Source organism: Zonotrichia leucophrys, unplaced genomic scaffold (assembly GCF_028769735.1).
Source record: "Zonotrichia leucophrys gambelii isolate GWCS_2022_RI unplaced genomic scaffold, RI_Zleu_2.0 Scaffold_58_302659, whole genome shotgun sequence".
In the NCBI taxonomy this organism is placed as follows: domain Eukaryota; kingdom Metazoa; phylum Chordata; class Aves; order Passeriformes; family Passerellidae; genus Zonotrichia; species Zonotrichia leucophrys.
The window spans coordinates 180562-200010 of record NW_026992263.1 but is presented as its reverse complement, the minus strand read 5'-3'; the positions used below and the strand labels follow the sequence as shown (position 1 = coordinate 200010).

Sequence of the window (19449 nt, the reverse complement as noted above, 5' to 3'; positions counted from 1 at the left end):
TTTGGGAATTCCTGGGGGATTTTCGAAGGGAATTTGTGGATTTTCTTTGGGGGGGATTTTTGGAAGGAATTTGGGGGATTTGAAAAGATTTTAGGGAGATTTTTGAGGATTTTATTTAATTTTCAGGGATTTCGAGATTTCTGAGATGATTTTTTTTGCATTTTTGGGCCATTTTGGGACAATTCAATGAATTCCAGACCCTTTGGGCTCCAGCATTTGTGCAAATCTTCCCATATTTGGGACTTTTGGGAACAACTGAACTCGAGGGGTGAAAACTGCGAAAAAACCCCAAAATTTTGGGTCCATTTCATCACTTTTCCATTTTTTGGGCTTGGTTTTTCCGAATTTTGGCTTTTTGTGGCTGAAACCCGAGCGATTTTTCGTGGATTTTGGGGTCTTGTGACACAATTCTCACCTCATTTTATTTTTAAATTTTTTTTTATTATTTTTTCGGGGTTTTTTGGCCTTTTTTGGGCCATTTTTGGGCTAAAAAGTGCTTTCCTCGCCGGTGACGTCACCACCAGCCAATAGAAACCGCCGCGGGGCCGAGTCCTCCCCGCCACCACCATTACATCACCACCAACCAATAAAACCCGCGCTACGCTTGACTGACACCCGCACCGCCCAATCACCGCCGAGCGGGGCGGGCTTCGCCTGCCAGCGCCGTGATGTCACTCCCAGCCAATCGGAGGCGGCGGAGGGTGGGGTTTGCGTCGATTGGCAGCTCCCGCAGCCAATGGGAGGGCTCGGAGCTACCCGGACGCCACTGAGGCGGCCACAATGGCGACCAGGACCAAGATGGCGACCGAGGCGCAGGCGGCGAGGGCCAGGCGCTTCTGCGAACCAGTATAAACCAGTATAAACCAGTAGGAACCAGTTTGGGGCGGCACAAACCAGTCCGGACCAGTATAAACCGGTTTGGAGCGGTTTAAAGCGGTTTGGAGCAGGCTGGGCCTGGTCTGGGAGTTGGGGCCTGCTCCCAGTGAGGCCCAGTACAAACCAGTAACTCCCCGTGCCCCTTTAACCCCTCCCAGTATAAACCAGTATGTCCCAGTTCATTCCCAGTCCCTCCCAGTTTGCCCAGTGACCCTTCCCAGTATAAACCAGTCCCTCCCAGTATAAACCAGTTCATTCCCAGTTACCTTCCGGGCCGCCTTCTGCCGCCGCCCCGCCCCCTGGAGGTGGCCCCGCCCCTTTTCCAGGTGCGCCCCCGAGTGCAGCACCTGCTGCTCGATGCGGTCGATGACGTCACCCTGCACCAGTACAAACCAGTATGGAACGTTTTCGGCCCTAAAATCGCCATTTTTCCACCCAAAATCCCCGGGTTTTTTCCTCCCAGTTCATCCCGGTCCCTCCCAGTTCATCCCAGTACAAACCAGTCCCATTTCCACCCCAAAAATCCCCATTTTTGCCATAAAAATGACATTTTCGGCCCTAAAATCGCCATTTTTTCACCCAAAATCACCCAATTTTCTCCTCCCAGTCCCTCCCAGTATAAACCAGTACAATCCAGTCCCATCTCACACTCAAATTCCCCGTTTTCTACCCCAAAATCCCCATTTTTGCCATAAAAATTACATTTTTTGAGCTAAAATCGCCATTTTTTCTCCCAAAATCACCAAAATTTCACCCAAAACCACCACATTTCCTCCTCCCAGTCCAAACCAGTATAAACCAGTCCCTCCAAGCATCATTCCCACCTCGAAAACCCCGATTTCCCGCCGCGAAATTCACATTTTTTGCCGTAGAATCGCCGTTTTTTGAGCTAGAATCGCCAAATTTTCACCGAAAATGGCCGTTTTTTCCCCAAACCAGTATAACCAGTATAACCAGTCCCACCTGGGCCTCGACGGTGCCGCTGAGCAGCTGGAAGAGCTCGCCGAGCTGGCGGAGGCCGCGCTCGAGGCGCTGCAGCTCCCGGTGCCGCTGCCCGGCCTCGTCCAGGGCGCGGGAGGACAGCGGGGACGGCGCCTGGAAACGGGGGAAAAGCGCCCGGAATCGGGAAAAATAACAAAAGGGAAAAATAGAAATAAATCCTAAAAAATTCGCACAAAAATCCCCGCGAAAATCCATTGAAAAAAGCCCCAAAAACCCCCCAAAAACCCTCTCGAAAATCCATTGAAATCAGCCCAAAAATCGCCCGGAAATGGGAAGAATCCAAAAAGTTTAAAAAAAAAAGGAATCCCAAAAGAATTGACCCAAAAAATCCCCATGAAAATCCATCGAAATCAGCCCAAAATTCACCCAAAAAAAATCCCCAAAAATCTCCACGAAAAACCATTGAAATCAGCCCAAAAAACCCCCCAAAAACCCCCACAAAAATCCATCGAAAGAAGCCCAAAAATCGCCCGGAAACGGGAAAAATAACGGAAGGGAAAAATAAAAATAAATCCTAAAAGAATTCGCACGAAAATCCGCAAAAATCCCCGCGAAAATCCATCGAAAAAAGCCCAAAATTCACCCAAAAAATCCCCAAAAACCTCCATCAAAATCAGCCCAAAATTCCCCAAAAAATCCCCAAAAATCCCCACGAAAATCCATCGAAAAAAGCCCAAAATTCACCCAAAAAAATCCCCAAAAACCCCCATGAAAATCCATCGAAATCAGCCCAAAATTCACCCAAAAAATCCCCACAAAAATCCATCAAAATCAGCCCAAAATTCACCCAAAAAAATCCCCACGAAAATCCATCGAACTCAGCCCAAAAATCTCCCGGAAATGGGAAGAATCCAAAAAGTTTAAAAAAAAAAACGAATCCCAAAAGAATACACCCAAAAAATCCCACAAAATCCATCGAAATAAGCCCAAAATTCACCCAAAAAATCCCCAAAAACCCCCACGAAAATCCATCGAAAAAAGCCCAAAATTCACCCAGAAATGGGAAAAATCCGGGAGGCGAAAAAATGTCCCAAATTCCCCAAAAAAATCCCGTAAAAATCCGCCCAAAATAACCCAAAAAACTCAAGGAAATCTTGAAATAACCCCAAAATAACACAAGAAAACAAAAACCCCAAAACTCCCCCAAAAAAACTCCCCCCAAAAAAACCCAAATCCCCTCAAAATCTCCCCAAAAATCCCCCCCAAAATAACCCTGAAAAACCCCAAAAACCCCCTAAAAAACCCCAAAAAATCCCCCCCAAAATCCCTCAAAAAACCCCAAATTAACCCCCCAAAAGTCCCCAAATCCCCAAAGTTACCCAAAAACAACCCAAAGCCCTCAAAATCCCCAAAATCTCCCCAAAACTCCCCACGAAAATCCGTCAAAAGAAGCCCAAAAACCACCCAAAAATCTTCTCCAAAAAAACCCCAAAAAAACCCCAAAATCCACCCAAAAATGCCCCCAAACCCCCCAAAATTAACCCCAAAAAACCCCAAAACAACTCCACAAAAAAACCCCAAATCCCCCAAAATCAACCCCAAAATCCCTCAAAAGAAAACCCCCAAAATCCCAAATTTTCTCCAAAAATCCCATTTTTTCCCCAAATCCCATTTTTGCCCAAATTCGCCGTTTTTCTCCCCAAATCTGAGGCGGCTGACGAAGATCTGGCTCCGGCCCCACTCCAACATCGGCTCCTGGGAACCCCAAAATCCCCAAAAAATCCCCAAAAAAATCCCCAAAATCCCCCAAAATCCCCCAAAAGCCCCAAATCCCATTTTTGCCCCATTTTTGCCCAAATTCGCCGTTTTTCTCCCCAAATCTGACGTGGCTGACGAAGATCTGGCTCTGGCCCGACTCCAGCATCGCCTCCAGCTCCTCCTCCGACGGCGGCGCCCGCCCGGCTGGAATGGGGAGAAATCGCCCAAAATCGGGAAAATTGAGAGAAAACGGGAAAAACGACCCCAAAGGTGAGAAAATGGAGCCCAAAATTGGGGAAAATCACCCCAAAAACGGGAAAATAGGGAAAAAATTGGGAAAAAGGGACGAAAAAAGCGGGAAAATTGTCCCAAAATTGGGATTTCAAAACTCCAAAAGGGACCCCAAAAATGGGGAAATTGAGAGAAAAATGGGAAAAAGGGATCAAAAAATGGGAGAATTCAGGCAAAACTGGGAAAATGGAGCTGGAAATGGGGAAATTGAGACAAAAATGGGTGAAAATACCCCAAAAATGGGAAACTTGAGCAAAAATGGGAAAATTTTACCCAAAAAAATGGGGATGGGGACCCAAAAATGAGAAAATTCAGCCAAAAATGGGAAAATATCCCAAAATTAGGAATAATTACCCCGAAAATGGGAAAATTCAGCCAAAAATGGGGAAAAGGGACCCCAGAAATGGGAAAATTGAGACAAAAATGGGGTAAAGGAGACCCCAAAATTGGGAATAATGAAACCAAAAATGAGAAAAATGAGAGAAAAAAGGAAAAACTGAGCAAAAATTGGGAAATTTTACCCAAAAATGGGGAAATGAAGCCAAAGAAATGGAGGAAATTGAGCCAAAAATGGGGGAAATGACCTGAAAATTGTGAAAATTGACCCAAAAATGGAAAAGGGCCCCAAAATTGGGAACAATCACCCCAAAAATGGGAAAAAACGAAGCAAAAAATGGCAAAATTCTCCCAAATTTTGGGACCAACCCCGGCATTTTTCAGGAATTCCTCCAAATTTTGGCCCCAAATTTTTCCAGAACCCCCCAAAATTTTCAGGGACCCTCCCAAGAATTTTTTGGGACCCCCCCAAAGAAATTTTTAGGACCCCAAAATTTTCCAAAACCCCCAAAATTTTCCATCTCCCCCGAACCTTTTTCCTTCCAAAAATCCCCAAAAATTCTCAAAATTCCCCCAAATTTTTCCAGAACCCCCCAAAATTTTCCAGGGACCCTCCCAAGGACCTGGGGACCCCCCAGGATTTTTTGGGACCCCCCCAAAATTTTTTGTTCCACCCCAAATTTTGGGTCCTCCTCCATCATTATTCTTTCCCTCAAAACCTCCCAAAATCCCACAAATTTTGCCCAAATTCCCCCAAATTTTTTCCAGAACCCCCCAAAATTTTCCAGGGACCCTCCCAGGGACCCCCCAGGATTTTTTGGGCCCCCCAAAATGGGTTAAAATCCCCCAAATTTGGGTTTTTCTCACCGATCTGCAGCTGCCGCTGGATCCTCTGCAGGCTGCGCTGGCGGTAGCGGCCCTGGGCGGCCTGGAGGGTCCCCGTGAGCCCCCAAAACTGCTGGGCCAGGAGCCCGTGCTGGGGTGGGGGGACCCCAAAATCGGTCAGGGCGCCCCCAAAAACCCCAAAATGCCAAAAAACCCCAAAAAAATCCGACAAAAAACGAGCAAAATACGCCAAAGAACGACAAAAATCCGCCCAGAAACGGCCAAAATTCACCCAAATCCACCCAAAATCCCACCCAGGGAGCCCTGAAATCATCCTGGGGACCCCAAAATCGGTCAGGGGGACCCCAAAAACCCCAAAACCCCAAAAAACCCCAAAAAAATCCGACAAAAAATGAGCAAAATACACCCGAGAATGAGCAAAATCCACTAAAATCACCCAAATCCACCCAAATCCACCCAAAATCCCGTCCAAGGAGCCCTGAAATCATCCCGGGGACCCCAAAATCGGTCAGGGCGCCCCCAAAAACCCCAAAATGCCAAAAAACCCCAAAAAAATCTGCCCAGAAATGACCAAAATCCACCCAAAAATCCCCATGAAAATCCAGCCAGAAATGGGCAAAATCCGCCCCAAATCCACCCAGAACAACCCAAAACTGCCCCAAATCCACCCAAAATCCCACCCAGGGAACCCCAAAATCTGTCAGGGCAACCCCAAAATGCCCAAAACTCCCGAAAGTCCCCAAAAAATCCCCCCAAAAATCAGAAAATCCCAAAAATCCCCAGGAAAATCCTCCCCCAAATTGGCCAGAAATGAGCAAATCGCCCCAAATCCACCCAAAATCCACCCCAAAATCCCCCCAAAATTCCCAAAAAAATCCCCCAAAAAGCCCCAAAATTCCTCCCAAAAATGCCCTAAAAAGCCCAAAAGTCCCCTTCAAAATCGCCCCAAAATCGCCCAAAATTCAGCCCCAAAATTCCCCCAAATTCACCCAAAAAAGCCTCAAAAATTCCCTCAAATTTACCCAAAAATTCCTCCCAAAATTCCCTCAAATTTACCCAAAAATCCCCCAAAAATTCCCCCCAAAAATTCCCCCAAATTCACAGATAAAAACCCCAAAAAAACCCCAAAAATTCCTCCCAAAATTCTCCCCAAAAATCCCCCAAATTTCACCCAAAAACCCCAAAAATTCCTTAAAAAACCCCCAAACTACTGAAATTTCCCAAAAACCCCAAATTTGCCCCAAACCCACAAAAATTCACCCCAAAAATTCCCTAAAAAAACCCAAAATTCCCCAAATTCCCCCCAAAATTCCCCAAATTTACCCAAAAATCCCCCCAAAAATCACCCCTAAAAATTCCCCCAAATTTACCCCAAACCCCCAAAATCCCCCAAAAAATCTCCTTTAAAAATCCCCAAATTTTCCAAAACCCCCTGGAATTCGCCCCAAAATTCCCTCACATTTACCCAAAAATCCCCCAAAAATCGCCCCAAAAATTCCCCCAAATTTGCCCCAAACCCCCAAAAAATTCCCCCCAAAAATTCCCTAAAAAACCTGAAAATTCCCCAAATTCCCCAAAAATTCCCCAAAAATTCCCCCAAATCCCGAATTTCCCGGATTTGCCCAAAATCCCCGGATTTGCCCCCAATCCCACCTGGGTTCGTCGCAGCCGAGCCCCGATGGAATTCGGGGCCTCCTCGGCCGCCGGGGCCAGCGCTGGAAATGGGGAAAAAAACAAAATATTGGGAAAATTCATCAAAAATGGATTAAAATAAACCCAAAATGTTGGGAAAATTCATTAAAAATGGATTAAAATAAACCCAAAATATTGGGGAAAAAATGAATTAAAAATGGAAAAAATAACCCCAAAATAATGGGGAAAATGGGGAAAAAATAACCCCAAAATATTGGGAAAATTCATTAAAAATGGAAAAAATAACCCCAAAATATTGGGGAAAAAAATGAATTAAAAATGGAAAAAATAATAACCCCAAAATATTGGGAAATTCATTAAAAATGGAAAAAACAACCCCAAAATATTGGGAAAATGGGGAAAAAATAACCCCAAAATATTGGGAAAATGAATTAAAAATGGAAAAAATAACCCCAAAATATTGGGGAAAATTGGGGGAAAAATCAAAGAATTGGGGAAAATGGGGAAAAAAGCAAAATATTGGGGGAAATGGGGAAAAATGGGGGGAAATGGGAATTTTTGGGGGAATATTTTGGGGTAATTTTAGGAGATTTTGGGGGCAGCTTTTTGGGTATTCGGGGGAATTTTTGGGGAATTTTTGGGGAATTTTGGGGCATTCTTTGGGTATTTGAGGGATTTTTGAGGTGGTTTTGGGTTTTTTTCTGAGGATTTTTGGGGATATTTTTGGGTAATTTTGGGGTTAATTTTGTGACATTTTGTGGTGATTTTGGGGGATTTTTGAGGAGTTTTTGGGGTAATTTTACGGCATTTTTGGGGATATTTTTGGGTAATTTTGGGGTTAATTTTGGGGCATTTTGGGGCATTTTTGAGGGCAGTTTTTGGGGTAATTTTAGGGTATTTTGGGGATATTTTTGGGGAGTTTTAGGGCATTTTTGGGGGTATTTTGGGGGCTAAATTTGGGGTAACTTTGGGGTAATTTTGGGGCATTTTGGGGGTCGGTTTTTGGAGATATTTTGGGGTAACTTTGAGATTTTTGGGGGTTGTTTTTGGGGATATTTTGAGGGATATTTTTGGGGTAATTTTTTGGGATTTCTGGAGCCATTTTGAGATTTTTTTTTTGGTATTTTTTGGGAGTTGTTTTTAGGGTATTTTAGGATAATTTTGGGGTATTTTTAGGAGGAATTATGGGGTATTTTGGGGTGGTTTCAGGGTATTTGAAGGGTTATTTTTTGGGTATTTTTGGAGTTATTTTGGGGCGGTTTAGAGGTATTTGAAGGGTTATTTTTAGGGTATTTTTGGGGTAATTTTGGGGCATTTTGGGGTATTTTAAAGATTATTTTTTGGGTATTTTTGGGGTTATTTTGGGGTGGTTTTGGGGTATTTTAGGGGTTGTTTTTTGGGTATTTTTGGGGTGGTTTCGGGGTATTTTAGGGGCTGTTTTTTGGGTATTTTTGGGGTAATTTTGGGGTATTTTTAGCAGTAATTATGGGGTATTTTGGGGTGGTTTCGGGGTATTTTAAGGGTTGTTTTTTGGGTATTTTTGGGGTAATTTTGGGGCATTTTGGGGGTTGTTTTTTGGGTATTTTTGGGGTGGTTTCGGGGTATTTTAAGGGCTGTTTTTGGGTATTTTTGGGGTAATTTTGGGGCGTTTTGGGGTTACCTCGGAGCCCCCCCTGGATCTCCCAGGTCAGGTCCTGGATCTCGTCCCGGAGCCGCTGCAGCTCCTCCTGCAGCTCTGGGGACCCAAAAACGGGGAAATTTCACCCAAAATTCACCCAAAAATCACCAAAAATTCACTGGGAACCAGCCCAGCTCCTCCTGCAGCTCTGGGGACCCAAAAACGGGGAAATTTCACCCAAAATTCACCCAAAAATCACCAAAAATTCACTCAGAGCCAGCCCAGCTCCTCCTGCAGCTCTGAGAGACCCAAAAACGGGGAAATTTCACCCAAAATTCACCCAAAAATCACCAAAATTCACTCAGAGCCAGCCCAGCTCCTCCTGCAGCTCTGAGAGACCCAAAAACGGGGAAATTTCACCCAAAATTCACCCAAAAATGACCAAAAACTCACTGGGAACCAGCCCAGCTCCTCCTGCAGCTCTGAGAGACCCAAAAACGGGGAAATTTCACCCAAAATTCACATTAAAAATAACCAAAAATTCACTGGGAACCAGCCCAGCTCCTCCTGCAGCTCTGAGAGACCCAAAAACGGGGAAATTTCACCCAAAATTCACCCAAAAATCACCAAAAATGAGCCCAAACCAGCCCAGCTCCTCCTGCAGCTCTGAGAGACCCAAAAACGGGGAAATTTCACCCAAAATTCACCCAAAAATCACCAAAAATTCACTCAGAACCAGCCCAGCTCCTCCTGCAGCTCTGAGAGCCAAAATCGGGGAAATTTCACCCAAAATTTGACCCCAAACTGACACACAAAGAATTCGCCCAAGATTTACAAAACAACCGCCCAAAAATTGGGCAAAACTCACCCAAAATTTACACTCCAAAAAATGGGCAAAAACCGCACAAAACTCACCCAAAATCCCCCCAAAATCCTCCCCCGAGAATTCCCCATTTCCCCACAAATCCCCCCAAAATCCTCCCGAAAATCCCCCCCAAAATCCCCCAATCCCCGCCCCCGAAACGGCTCCAAAAATGCCCCAAATTCACCCAAAAATGCCCCGAATTCACCCAAAAATGCCCCAAATTCACCCAAAACTGCCCCAAACCCACCCAAAAATGCCCCAAATCCACCCAAAACTGCCCCAAATTCACCCAAAAATGCCCCGAATTCACCCAAAAATGCCCCAAATTCACCCAGAAATGCCCCAAATTCAGCCAAAACCCCCCAAAAGTTCTCCCAAAAATTCCACAAAATCCTCCCAAAACCTCCCCGGAAAAGGCCTCAAATTTCACCCAAAATCCTCTCAAAATGCCCCAAATTCACCCAAAATTCCCCCAAAATGCCCAAAATGCCCCAGTTCTGACCCGGGGGGGGGAGGGGCGTTCCCAGCGCTCTCTCCTGCAGCTGCTCCAGCTCGGCCGCGCTCCGGGACAGCGCCGCCAGCAGGGAGCGCACGCGGCGCGCCTGTCGCGATATATCGCGATATAAATGGGTTATATCGTGATATAAACACATTCTATCGTGATATAGACATGGGATATCACGATATCAGACATTGTACAGGGACAGCGCCGCCAGCAGGGAGCGCACGCGGCGCGCCTGGAGCGACATAAACACCTTCTATCGCGATATAAACACCTTCTATCGTGATAGAAACACCTTCTATCGCGATATCAGACATTGCACAGGGACAGCGCCGCCAGCAGGGAGCGCACGTGGCGTGCCTGTCGTGATATATCGCGATATAAATGGGGGATATCGCGATATGAACGGGGGATATCGCGATATCAGACATTGTACAGCGACAGCGCCGCCAGCAGGGAGCGCACGCGGCGCGCCTGTCGCGACATATCGCGATATGAACGGGTTGTATCGCGACATGAATGGGTTATATCGTGATACAGATGGCTTACGTCATGGTGGGAGTGAGTAATATCACGACAGGGGGCATTCTATCACGATAGACACAGGTCACGTCGCGACAGGGACACGTATCGCAATAGGAGCACGGGGATCAGTGACACGAGCGCGTCATATCGCGATAGGGACGGCTCATATCGCGATAGGGGCGCTCATATCGCGATAGAAACAGGCCCCATCAAGGCAGGAGCAGGAGACATCGCAACAGAGCCCCACCAGAACCCGAGAAAGGGAAACCGAGATGCAAATGAGATGCAAATGAGATGCAAATGAGATGCAGATGAGATGCAAAGGGGGCGGGACCCACCTGGGCCAGGGCGGGGTCCTGGGGGCCGAGGAGCCGCCCCTCCCCCCCCGGCCCCTCCCCCTCCGAGTCCGAGTCCGAGCCCTGGGGGGGGGAGGGGAAATTGGGGAAAAATCTCAGATTTGGGCAAATCCAACCCCGGCCCCGTTTTTCGGATCCTTCCCCGGTTCTGGGCTCTTTCCCCCGTTTTTGTTTCCTTTTCCCATTTCTGGGTTCTGTTCCTGATTTTGGGGACAAATCTCCCATTTTGGGGCCTTTCCTTCCCCGTTTTTTGCCTCCCTTCCCTCAGCGTTTTTTCTCTTTTCCCCATTTTTGCATCTTTTCCCCAATGTTTGGATTGTTTCCAATGTTTTACCTCATTTTCCCATTTTTGGGCTCTTTTTCCCCATTTTGGGGCTCATTTCCCCAATTTTTGTACTTTTCCCCCTCATTTTTGTCTCTTTTTCCCATTTTTGCCCTTTTTTCCCCTTTTCTGCCATTTTCCGGCCATTTTCCCATTTCTCTCCTCTTTTCCCCCATTTTTCTCCTCCTTTTCCCCATTTTCAGCCTCTTCTCGCCCATTTTCGGGCTCCCCGGTTCCGATTCCGTGCTCCTTTTCCCGATTTTTCGCCTCTTTTTCCCGATTTTTGAACTTTTTTCCCCATTTTTTGGCCTCTCGCCTGATGCAGTTCCCGCGTCCGGTCCCTCATGGCGGCACTACCGGAAGCGGCCGCGCCGCGCATGCGCAGAAACCTGAGGGAAACCATAGAGAGGCCGCAGGGTCCTCCAGCACCATCGAGACGGAGGGGAGGTTCTCCAATGCCATAGAGCACTACCGGAAGTCCTCCAAAACAACCGAGTCAAACCGGAAATCATAGCGAAAACCCGGAAAACAACCGGAAATACCCCAGAGACAAGCAGCCAGTCCTCCAAGACCACCGAGAGGAGCCGGAAGTTCTTCCAATAAAACCACGGAGAGGGGGCGTGGCCCGGGGCGGAGCCACTTCCGGGTTTCGGCGGGAGCGGTGAGCGCGGCTCGGGGCGGTCGCCATGGCAACGGCCCCGCCCACCGCGACCCCCGGGGGGGGGGACGGGAGAAAAACGGGAGCGACCAATGGGGGGGGGCGGGGGGGGCGGGGGGGTTTGGGGCCATTTCGGGGGGTTTTGGGTCAATTTGAGGCGATTTTGGGTCAATTTAGGGGAATTTGGGCGCCTTTAAGGGAATTTTGGGGTTCTCGGGTCCCGCTCGGGTGATTTTGGGGCCATTTTAGGGGATTCGGGGTCAATTTAAAGGGATTTGCGGCCCCTCAGGTGATTTTCGGGTCAATTTAGGGGAATTTGGTTCCTTTCAGTTGATTTTGGGTCAATTTAAGGTGATTTCGGGACCCTTTGAGAGGATTTTGGTTCCTCCAAGGGGGTTTTGGGACCATTTCAGGTGATTTTGGGTCCCTTTAAGGACATTTTGGGACGATTTAAGGGGATTTCGGGTCCCTTTTCGGTGATTTTTGGACTCTTCCAGGTGATTTTTGGGTCCATTTAATGCCATTTTTGGTGCCTCTCTGGTGATTTTTTGGGTCCATTTGAGGAGATTTGGGGTCCGTTTAAAGCGATTTTTTTAAGTGATTTTGGGTCCCTTTGTGGTGATTTTGGGTTCACCCAGGTGCGCCCACCTGTCCAGGTGCGACGTGGGTCCCATTTAATGGGATTTTGGGTCCATTTAATGTCATTTTTGGGTGAATTTCAGGCAATATTTGGGTGAATTTCAGGTGATTTTTCCCCGCCCACCTGCCCAGGTGCGATGGGCGAGGCCAAGGAGCCCCTGTGGGTCCCATTTAATGTCATTTTGGGTGCAATTTCATGCATTTTGGGTCATTTCAGGCAATTTTGGGTCCTTAGGTGATTTTTTCCCCAGCGCCCACCTGTCCAGGTGCGATGGGTGAGGCCGAGGAGCCCCCGTGGGTCCATTTAATGTCATTTTGGGTGAATTTCAGGCGATTTTGGGTCCATTTCAGGTGATTTTGGGTGAATTTCAGGCGATTTTGGGTGAATTTCAGGTGATTTTGGGTTCCCCCAGGTGCGCCCACCTGCCCAGGTGCGATGGGCGAGGCCGAGGAGCCCCCCCGGGACCCCCCGGGGCCGCTGGCCCTGCTCCGCTCGCGGGCGCTCGACGTCACCTTCGAGGTGGGCGACGACTACGAGGTCATCGAGACCATCGGCACCGGGGCCTACGGCGTGGTCAGCTCGGCCAGGAGGCGGGACACAGGTGAGGGACACACCTGGGATACATCTGAGATACCTGGGACAGGTGAGGGACACACCTGGGCACACCTGGTGAGGGGACACACCTGGGGCACATACCTGGCATCGGCACCGGGCCACCTGGTCATGGCCAGGGGGAAAGGTGAGGGCACCTGGGCGCTGGGCACACCTGGGGCACCTGGGACATCTCGAGACCATCGAGATACCGGGGCTACGGTGGTACACCTGGGCACGGGGCGGGACAGGTGAGGACACTGGAGATACAGTGTACGGGACACACCTGGGGCACACCTGCACATACATCTGAGACATCGCACCGGGGCCTGGGGTCACGGCAGGAGCGGACACGGTGAGGGACACACCTGGGCACACCTGGGACACACCTGGGAAGCTGAGATACCTGGGACAGGTGGGGACACCTGGGACTGAGGAACCGGTGAGATACACCTGAACACCTGGGACAGGTGAGGGACACACCTGGGAACATCTGAGATACTGAGGAACAGGCAGACACACCTGGGGGACACCTGAGAACACTGGTTGAACACCTGGGACACACCTGGAACATCTGAGATACCTGGGGACAGGTGAGGACACAGGTGAGACACACCTGGGACACACCTGGGATACACCTGGGGGACACCTGAGATGGCTGGGACATACACCTGGGACATGGTTAGGACACACCTGGGCACACCTGGTCACACCTGGGCACACCTGGGCACACCTGGGACACACCTGTGACACCTGGGCACACCTGTGACACACCTGTGACACACCTGTGACACACCTGGGCACACCTGGGCACACCTGGGCACACCTGTGACACACCTGTGACACCTGGGCACACCTGTGACACACCTGGGCACACCTGTGACACACCTGGGCACACCTGGGCACACCTGTGACACACCTGGCACACCTGTGCACCTACACACCTGGGCACACCGTGACACACCTGGACACACTGGCACCCTGTGACACACCTGGGCACACCTGGCCCCGGCACCCTTTACCCGGCCCTGCCACTGTGCAGCACCTGGGCCCATGGGCACACTGGTAATGTCACCTTGCAACCTGGCCCTGTGCCGGACGTGGCTCAAGAGATCCAACGCCTTCGACGTGGTCACCAACGCCAAGCGGACGCTGCGGGAGCTGAAGATCCTCAAGCACTTCAAGCACGACAACATCATCGGCATCAAGGACATCCTGCGGCCCAGCGGCCCCTACGGAGAGTTCCGGAACGTGTGAGCGGGGGCGGGGCCTGCGGGGGGCGGGGCCTGCGGGGGGCGGGGCCTGCGGGGGGCGGGGCCTGGGAGGGGGTTGGGTTGAGTTGAGTTGGCTTTGGTTGGGTTTGTTGAGTTGCGTTGAGTTGAGTTGAGTTTGGTTGGGTTTGATTGAGTTGTGATGAATTCAGTTTGTTGAATTTGATTCAGTTGGGTTGAGTTGAGTTTGGTTGGGTTTGATTGAGTTCGGTTGGGTTCGGTTGAGTTTGAGTTGACTTCAATTTATTGGATTTGATTGAGTTGGGTTGAGTTGGGTTTATTGCCTTGCCTTGAGTTTGGTTAAGTTGGGTTGGGTGGAGTTTATTGACTTGAATTGAGTTGGGTTGGGTTGGGTTGGGTTGGGTTGAGTTGGGTTGGGTTGGGTTGAATTGAGTTGGGTTGAGTTGGGTTCATTGAGTTGAGTTGGGTTGAGTTGGGTTGGGTTGGGTTGAGTTGGGTTCATTGAGTTGAGTTGGGTTGGGTTGGGTTGAGTCCATTGAGTTGAGTTGAGTTGGGTTGAGTTGGGTTGGGTTGAGTTTGGTTGGGTTGGGTTGAGTTCATTGAGTTGAGTTGGGTTCAGTTGGGTTGGGTTGAGTTGGGTTCAGTTGAGTTGGGTTGGGTTGGGTTGGGTTGGGTTGGGTTGAGTTGAGTTGGGTTGGGTTTGGTTTGGTTGGGTTGGGTTGGGTTGGGTTTGATTGGGTTGGGTTGAGTTCATTGAGTTGAGTTGGGTTCAGTTGGGTTGGGTTGAGTTGGGTTGAGTTGAGTTGGATTGGGTTGAGTTCATTGAGTTGAGTTGGGTTCAGTTGGGTTGGGTTGAGTTGGGTTGGGTTCAGTTCATTGAGTTGAGTTGGGTTCAGTTGGGGTGGGTTGGGTTGGGTTGAGTTGAGTTCATTGAGTTGAGTTGGGTTCAGTTGAGTTGAGTTGGGTTTGGTTGGGTTGAGTTTGGTTGGGTTGGGTTGAGTTGAGTTGGGTTTGGTTGGGTTGGGTTGAGTTCATTGAGTTGAGTTTGGTTGGGTTCAGTTGGGTTGGGTTGAGTTGGGTTGGGTTCAGTTGAGTTGAGTTGGGTTTGTCTGACTCCCCCCCCCTCCCCCCCAGCTACGTGGTGCTGGACCTCATGGAGAGCGACCTGCACCAGATAATCCACTCCTCGCAGCCGCTGACGCTGGAGCACGTGCGTTATTTCCTGTACCAGCTGCTGCGCGGCCTCAAGTACATCCACTCCGCCAACGTCCTGCACCGCGACCTCAAGCCCAGCAACCTGCTGGTCAACGAGAACTGCGAGCTCAAGATCGGCGACTTCGGCATGGCGCGGGGGCTGGGCGCGGACGCGCGGCACGCCAAGCCCTTCCTCACCGAGTACGTGGCCACGCGCTGGTACCGCGCGCCCGAGCTGCTGCTGTCGCTGCACCGCTACACGCGCGCCATCGACATGTGGTCGGTCGGCTGCATCTTCGCCGAGATGCTGGGGCGCCGGCAGCTCTTCCCGGGCCGCAACTACGTGCACCAGCTGCAGCTCATCATGGCGGTGCTGGGCACGCCCCCGCCGGGCGTCATGGCCGCCATCGGCGCCGAGCGCGTCCGCGCCTACGTGCAGAGCCTGCCGCCGCGCCCGCCGGTGCCCTGGGAGAGCCTGTTCGGCGAGGCCGAGCCGGCGGCGCTGGCGCTGCTGGGCCGGATGCTGCGCTTCGACCCGCGCGAGCGGGTGGGCGTGGCCGAGGCGCTGCGCCACCCCTTCCTGGCCAAGTACCACGACCCCGAGGACGAGCCCGAGTGCGTGCCCGCCTTCGACTTCGCCTTCGAGCGCCAGGCGCTCACCAAGGAGGAGATCAAGGCGGCCATCGTGGCCGAGATCGCCGACTTCCACGCGCGGCGCGACGGCATCCGGCGGCAGATCGCGCCCGCGCCGGGGGGCGGGGCCGGCGCTGACGTCAGCAAGGTCAGCGACGGGGTCAGCGTCGAGCTCAGAGTGGTCAATGCAGCCGATCCATCATGGCCGCCGTGCGCCGACGTGGACATGCCCAGCCCAGGCCCCGCCCCCGACTGTCCAATGGAGTCGCCGCGGGTGAAGGCGGAGCCGGCGGGGGCGGGGCAAACAGTGGGGGCGGGGCAAACAGCGGGGGCGGGGCCAGCGGTGGCTCCGCCCAAGAGGGACGGCGCCATCTCGGACGACACCAAGGCGGCGCTGAAGGCGGCGCTGCTGAAATCGGCCATGAGGAACAAGAGCAAAGGTGGGGGGGTTGGGTTGGGTTGAGTTGGGTTGGTTTAGTTGATTGAAGTTGAGTTGCTTTGGGTTGGGTTGGATTGAGTTGGGCTGGGTTGGATTGGTTGGGTTGAGTTGGGTTGGGTTGAGTTGAGTTGGGTTGAGTAGTGTTAAATTGAGTTGGGTTGGGTTTGGTTGAGTTGGGTCAATTGGGTTAAGTTGGGTTGAGTCGGTTGAGTTGGGTTGGGTTGGTTTGGGTTGGGTTGACTCAATTTGAGCTGGTTGAGTTGGTTGACTCAAGTGGAGTTGGCTTGGGTTCATTGAGTTCACTTGGGTTGCATTGGTTGAGTTGGGTTGGGTTGAGTTTATTCAGTTGGGTTGGGTTGAGTTGGGTTGACTCAAGTTGGGTTGGGTTGGGTTCATTGAGTTAAGTTGGGTTGCATTGGGTTGAGTTGGGTTGACTCAAGTTGAGTTGGGTTGGGTTCATTGAGTTCAGTTGGGTTGACTCAAGTTGAGTTGGGTTGAGTTGAGTTTATTCAGTTGGGTTGGGTTGGGTTGACTCAAGTTGAGTTGGGTTGGGTTGGGTTGCATTGGGTTGGGTTGGGTTGGGTTGAGTTGGGTTGGGTTGGGTTAACTCAAATTGAGTTGGGTTGAGTTTATTCAGTTGGGTTGGGTTGGGTTGGGTTGGGTTGAGTTGGGTTGAGTTTATTCAGTTGGGTTGGGTTGGGTTGGGTTGAGTTGGGTTGAGTTACCCCAAGTTGAGTTGCCTGACTTTCATTGGGTCGTGTCCATTCGGGTTCACCCAATCGAGTTCCGTTGCGTCGCCTTCACTTGACTCCCATTGCTTTGCCCACCCCCACTGACCCCGCCCCCTGGCCCCTCCCCCCGTGTGGCCCCGCCCCCAGACCCGCCCTGCGCGGCGCCGGACGCGCCCGAGAGCCGGAAGCCGGTGACGGCGGCGGAGCGGCAGCGCGAGCGCGAGGAGAAGCGGCGGCGCCGGCAGGAGCGCGCCAAGGAGCGCGAGAAGAAGCAGCGCGAGCGCGAGCGCCGCGAGCCACGCCCCCGGGGGGAGGGGCTCAGCGGCCTCGTCCTCACCGACGACGACCGGCACCTCCTGGAGCGCTGGACCAAGATGGCCGACGGCGCCCAGCCCCGCCCGCAGGCCCCGCCCCCCTGCCCGGCGCCGCCCAATGAGGCGTGGCCGCGCCCCGCGGGGTGGGCGGAGCCCGCGGACGTGGCCACGGTGACGCAGCAGCTGCAGCGGTCGCAGGTGAGGGGGCGGGGCTGGGTTTGGAGGGGGAGTGGGCGGGGTTTGGGTGTGGCCACGCCCCTCCCCGGGTAAGGCCACGCCCCCGTTTGGGCAGGTGGAGGATCCGCTGCCGCCGGTGTTCCCGGTGACGCCCAAGGGCAGCGGCGCCGGCTACGGCGTCGGCTTCGACCTGGAGGAGTTCCTGAGCCAATCGCTCGACATGGTGGGCGAGGCCAAGGACAGGTGGGGCGGGGCCTGGGGGGGGGGGTTGGGTTGGGTTGGGTTGGGTTGGGTTGGGTTGGGTTGGGATTGGTTTATTGGGTTGGGTTGGGTTGAGTTTATTGAGTTCCATTGAGTCTCACTGGGTTGGGTTGGGTTGGGTTTATTGAGTTTCATTTGGTTGGTTCCCATTGGGTTGGGTTGGGTTGAATTGGGATTGGTTTATTGGGTTGGGTTGGGTTGAGTTGGGTTGGGTTGGGTTGAGTTTATTGAGTTCCATTGAGTTGGGTTGGGTTGGGTTTATTGAGTTTCATTGGATTGGGTCTCATTGGGTTGGGTTGGGTCAAGTTGAGTCAAATTTATTGAGTTCCATTGAGTTGGGTTGGTTCCCATTGGGTTGGGTTGGGTCTCATTGAGTTTATTGGGGTTGGGTTGACTTTGTTGGGTTGGGTTCAGTTGGGTTGAGCTGGGTTGGGTTGGGTTGGTTCTCGTTGGGATGGGTTGGGTTGGGTTGAGTTTATTGAGTTCCATTGAGTTGGGTTGGGTTGAGTTTATTGAGTTCCATTGGGTTGAGTTGGGTTGGGTTGAGTTTATTGAGTTTCATTGGGTTGGGTCTCATTGAGTTTATTGGGTTTGGGTTGACTTTATTGGGTTGGGTTGGGTTGGTTTGGTCAAGTTGAATTTAATTTATTGACTTCCATTGGGTTGACTTGGGTTGGGTTGGGTCTTGTTGGGTTGAGTTTATTCAGTTCCATTGGGTTGGGTTGGTTCCCATTGGGTTGGGTTTATTGAGTTCCATTGAGTTGGGTTGGGTCTCATTGAGTTTATTGAGTTCCACTGGGTTGGGTCTCGTTGGTTGGGTTGGGTTGGGTTGGGTTGGGTTGGGTTGAGTTTATTGAGTTCCATTGGGTTGGGTTGGGTTGGGTTTCATTGGGTTGGGTTGGTTGGGTTTCATTGGGTTGGGTTGGTCCCCATTGGGTTGGGTTGGGTTGGGTTGGGTTGGGTTTCATTGGGTTGGGTTGGCTCTCCTTGGGTTGCCTTGTCTCCCATTGGCCCCTCCCCCCCGGTGGGCGTGTCCCCACCTCTGACGTCACCCTCGTGGCCCCGCCCCCAGCCCGCAGGAGGCGGCGCCGCTGTCGGCGTCGCTGCTCCGCGATTGGCTGGAGGTTCATCGCCTGAGCCCGGCGGCGCTCGAGAGCCTCCAGCGCGACCTCCTGATGGACGAGCTGCCCGAGCCCTGACCCCGCCCCTCATTACCATACCCGGGACACGCCCCCTCCCCACCATAAACTTTGTACCGAAAATCCGCTGTTTGGCTGCGATTTTGGGGGGAATTTGCACCTTTTTGGGGGAATTTTCGCCTTTTGGGGATTTGCATCTTTTCAGGGAATTTTCACCTTTTGGGTTTTCGCGTGTTTGGGTGGAATTTTCAGCTTTTTGGGGAATTTGCACCTTTTTCCACCAAATTTTCCTGGGTTTGGGTGGAGTTTTTGCCTTTTTGGGCAAAATTTTGGTGCCATTTTTGGGCGGATTTTTTGCCTTTTTCAGGGTGCAATTTTCGCCTTCTTGCGCAGAATTTTCACCTTTTTTGGGGTGGAATTTTTGCCCAAAATCGTGGAAATTCCACCCAAACCCGTGAAAGCTGTGTCCAAAAAACGGGGAAATTTTGGGCAGAATTTTTGCTTTTTCGGGTGGAATATTTTGCCTTTTTGTGTTTTCACCATTAGGGGT

The 19449-nt window shown here is 51.2% G+C and overlaps 2 protein-coding genes across 4 annotated transcripts; one reads left to right on the top strand and one right to left on the bottom strand.

Moving 5' to 3' along the window:
* Nucleotides 1–419: 419 nt before the first annotated feature.
* On the bottom strand, nucleotides 420–11284 carry LOC135460573 (syntaxin-4-like). 3 transcript variants are annotated; one of them, XM_064737461.1, is made up of 10 exons: nucleotides 11207–11284; nucleotides 10551–10631; nucleotides 9688–9787; nucleotides 8363–8437; nucleotides 6703–6764; nucleotides 5071–5179; nucleotides 3704–3780; nucleotides 1840–1971; nucleotides 1143–1253; nucleotides 420–836 (listed from the first exon to the last, which is right to left on the bottom strand). In XM_064737461.1, the coding sequence occupies exons 1-10, from the start codon at nucleotides 11267–11269 to the stop codon at nucleotides 753–755; spliced, it is 894 nt and encodes a 297-aa protein (XP_064593531.1). In that variant the 5' UTR covers nucleotides 11270–11284; the 3' UTR covers nucleotides 420–752. The 3 variants fall into 3 exon arrangements, with proteins under 3 accessions (XP_064593531.1, XP_064593530.1, XP_064593532.1); XM_064737460.1 differs by having other exon boundaries at nucleotides 10551–11242; XM_064737462.1 differs by lacking the exon at nucleotides 8363–8437 and having other exon boundaries at nucleotides 10551–11244.
* A 2590-nt stretch (nucleotides 11285–13874) lies between these two features.
* Nucleotides 13875–19127, top strand: MAPK7 (mitogen-activated protein kinase 7). The gene is made up of 5 exons (XM_064737454.1): nucleotides 13875–14032; nucleotides 15146–16278; nucleotides 17156–17520; nucleotides 17615–17742; nucleotides 18833–19127. The coding sequence occupies exons 2-5, from the start codon at nucleotides 15165–15167 to the stop codon at nucleotides 18957–18959; spliced, it is 1734 nt and encodes a 577-aa protein (XP_064593524.1). The 5' UTR covers nucleotides 13875–14032; nucleotides 15146–15164; the 3' UTR covers nucleotides 18960–19127.
* The last annotated feature ends 322 nt before the right edge of the window (nucleotides 19128–19449 follow it).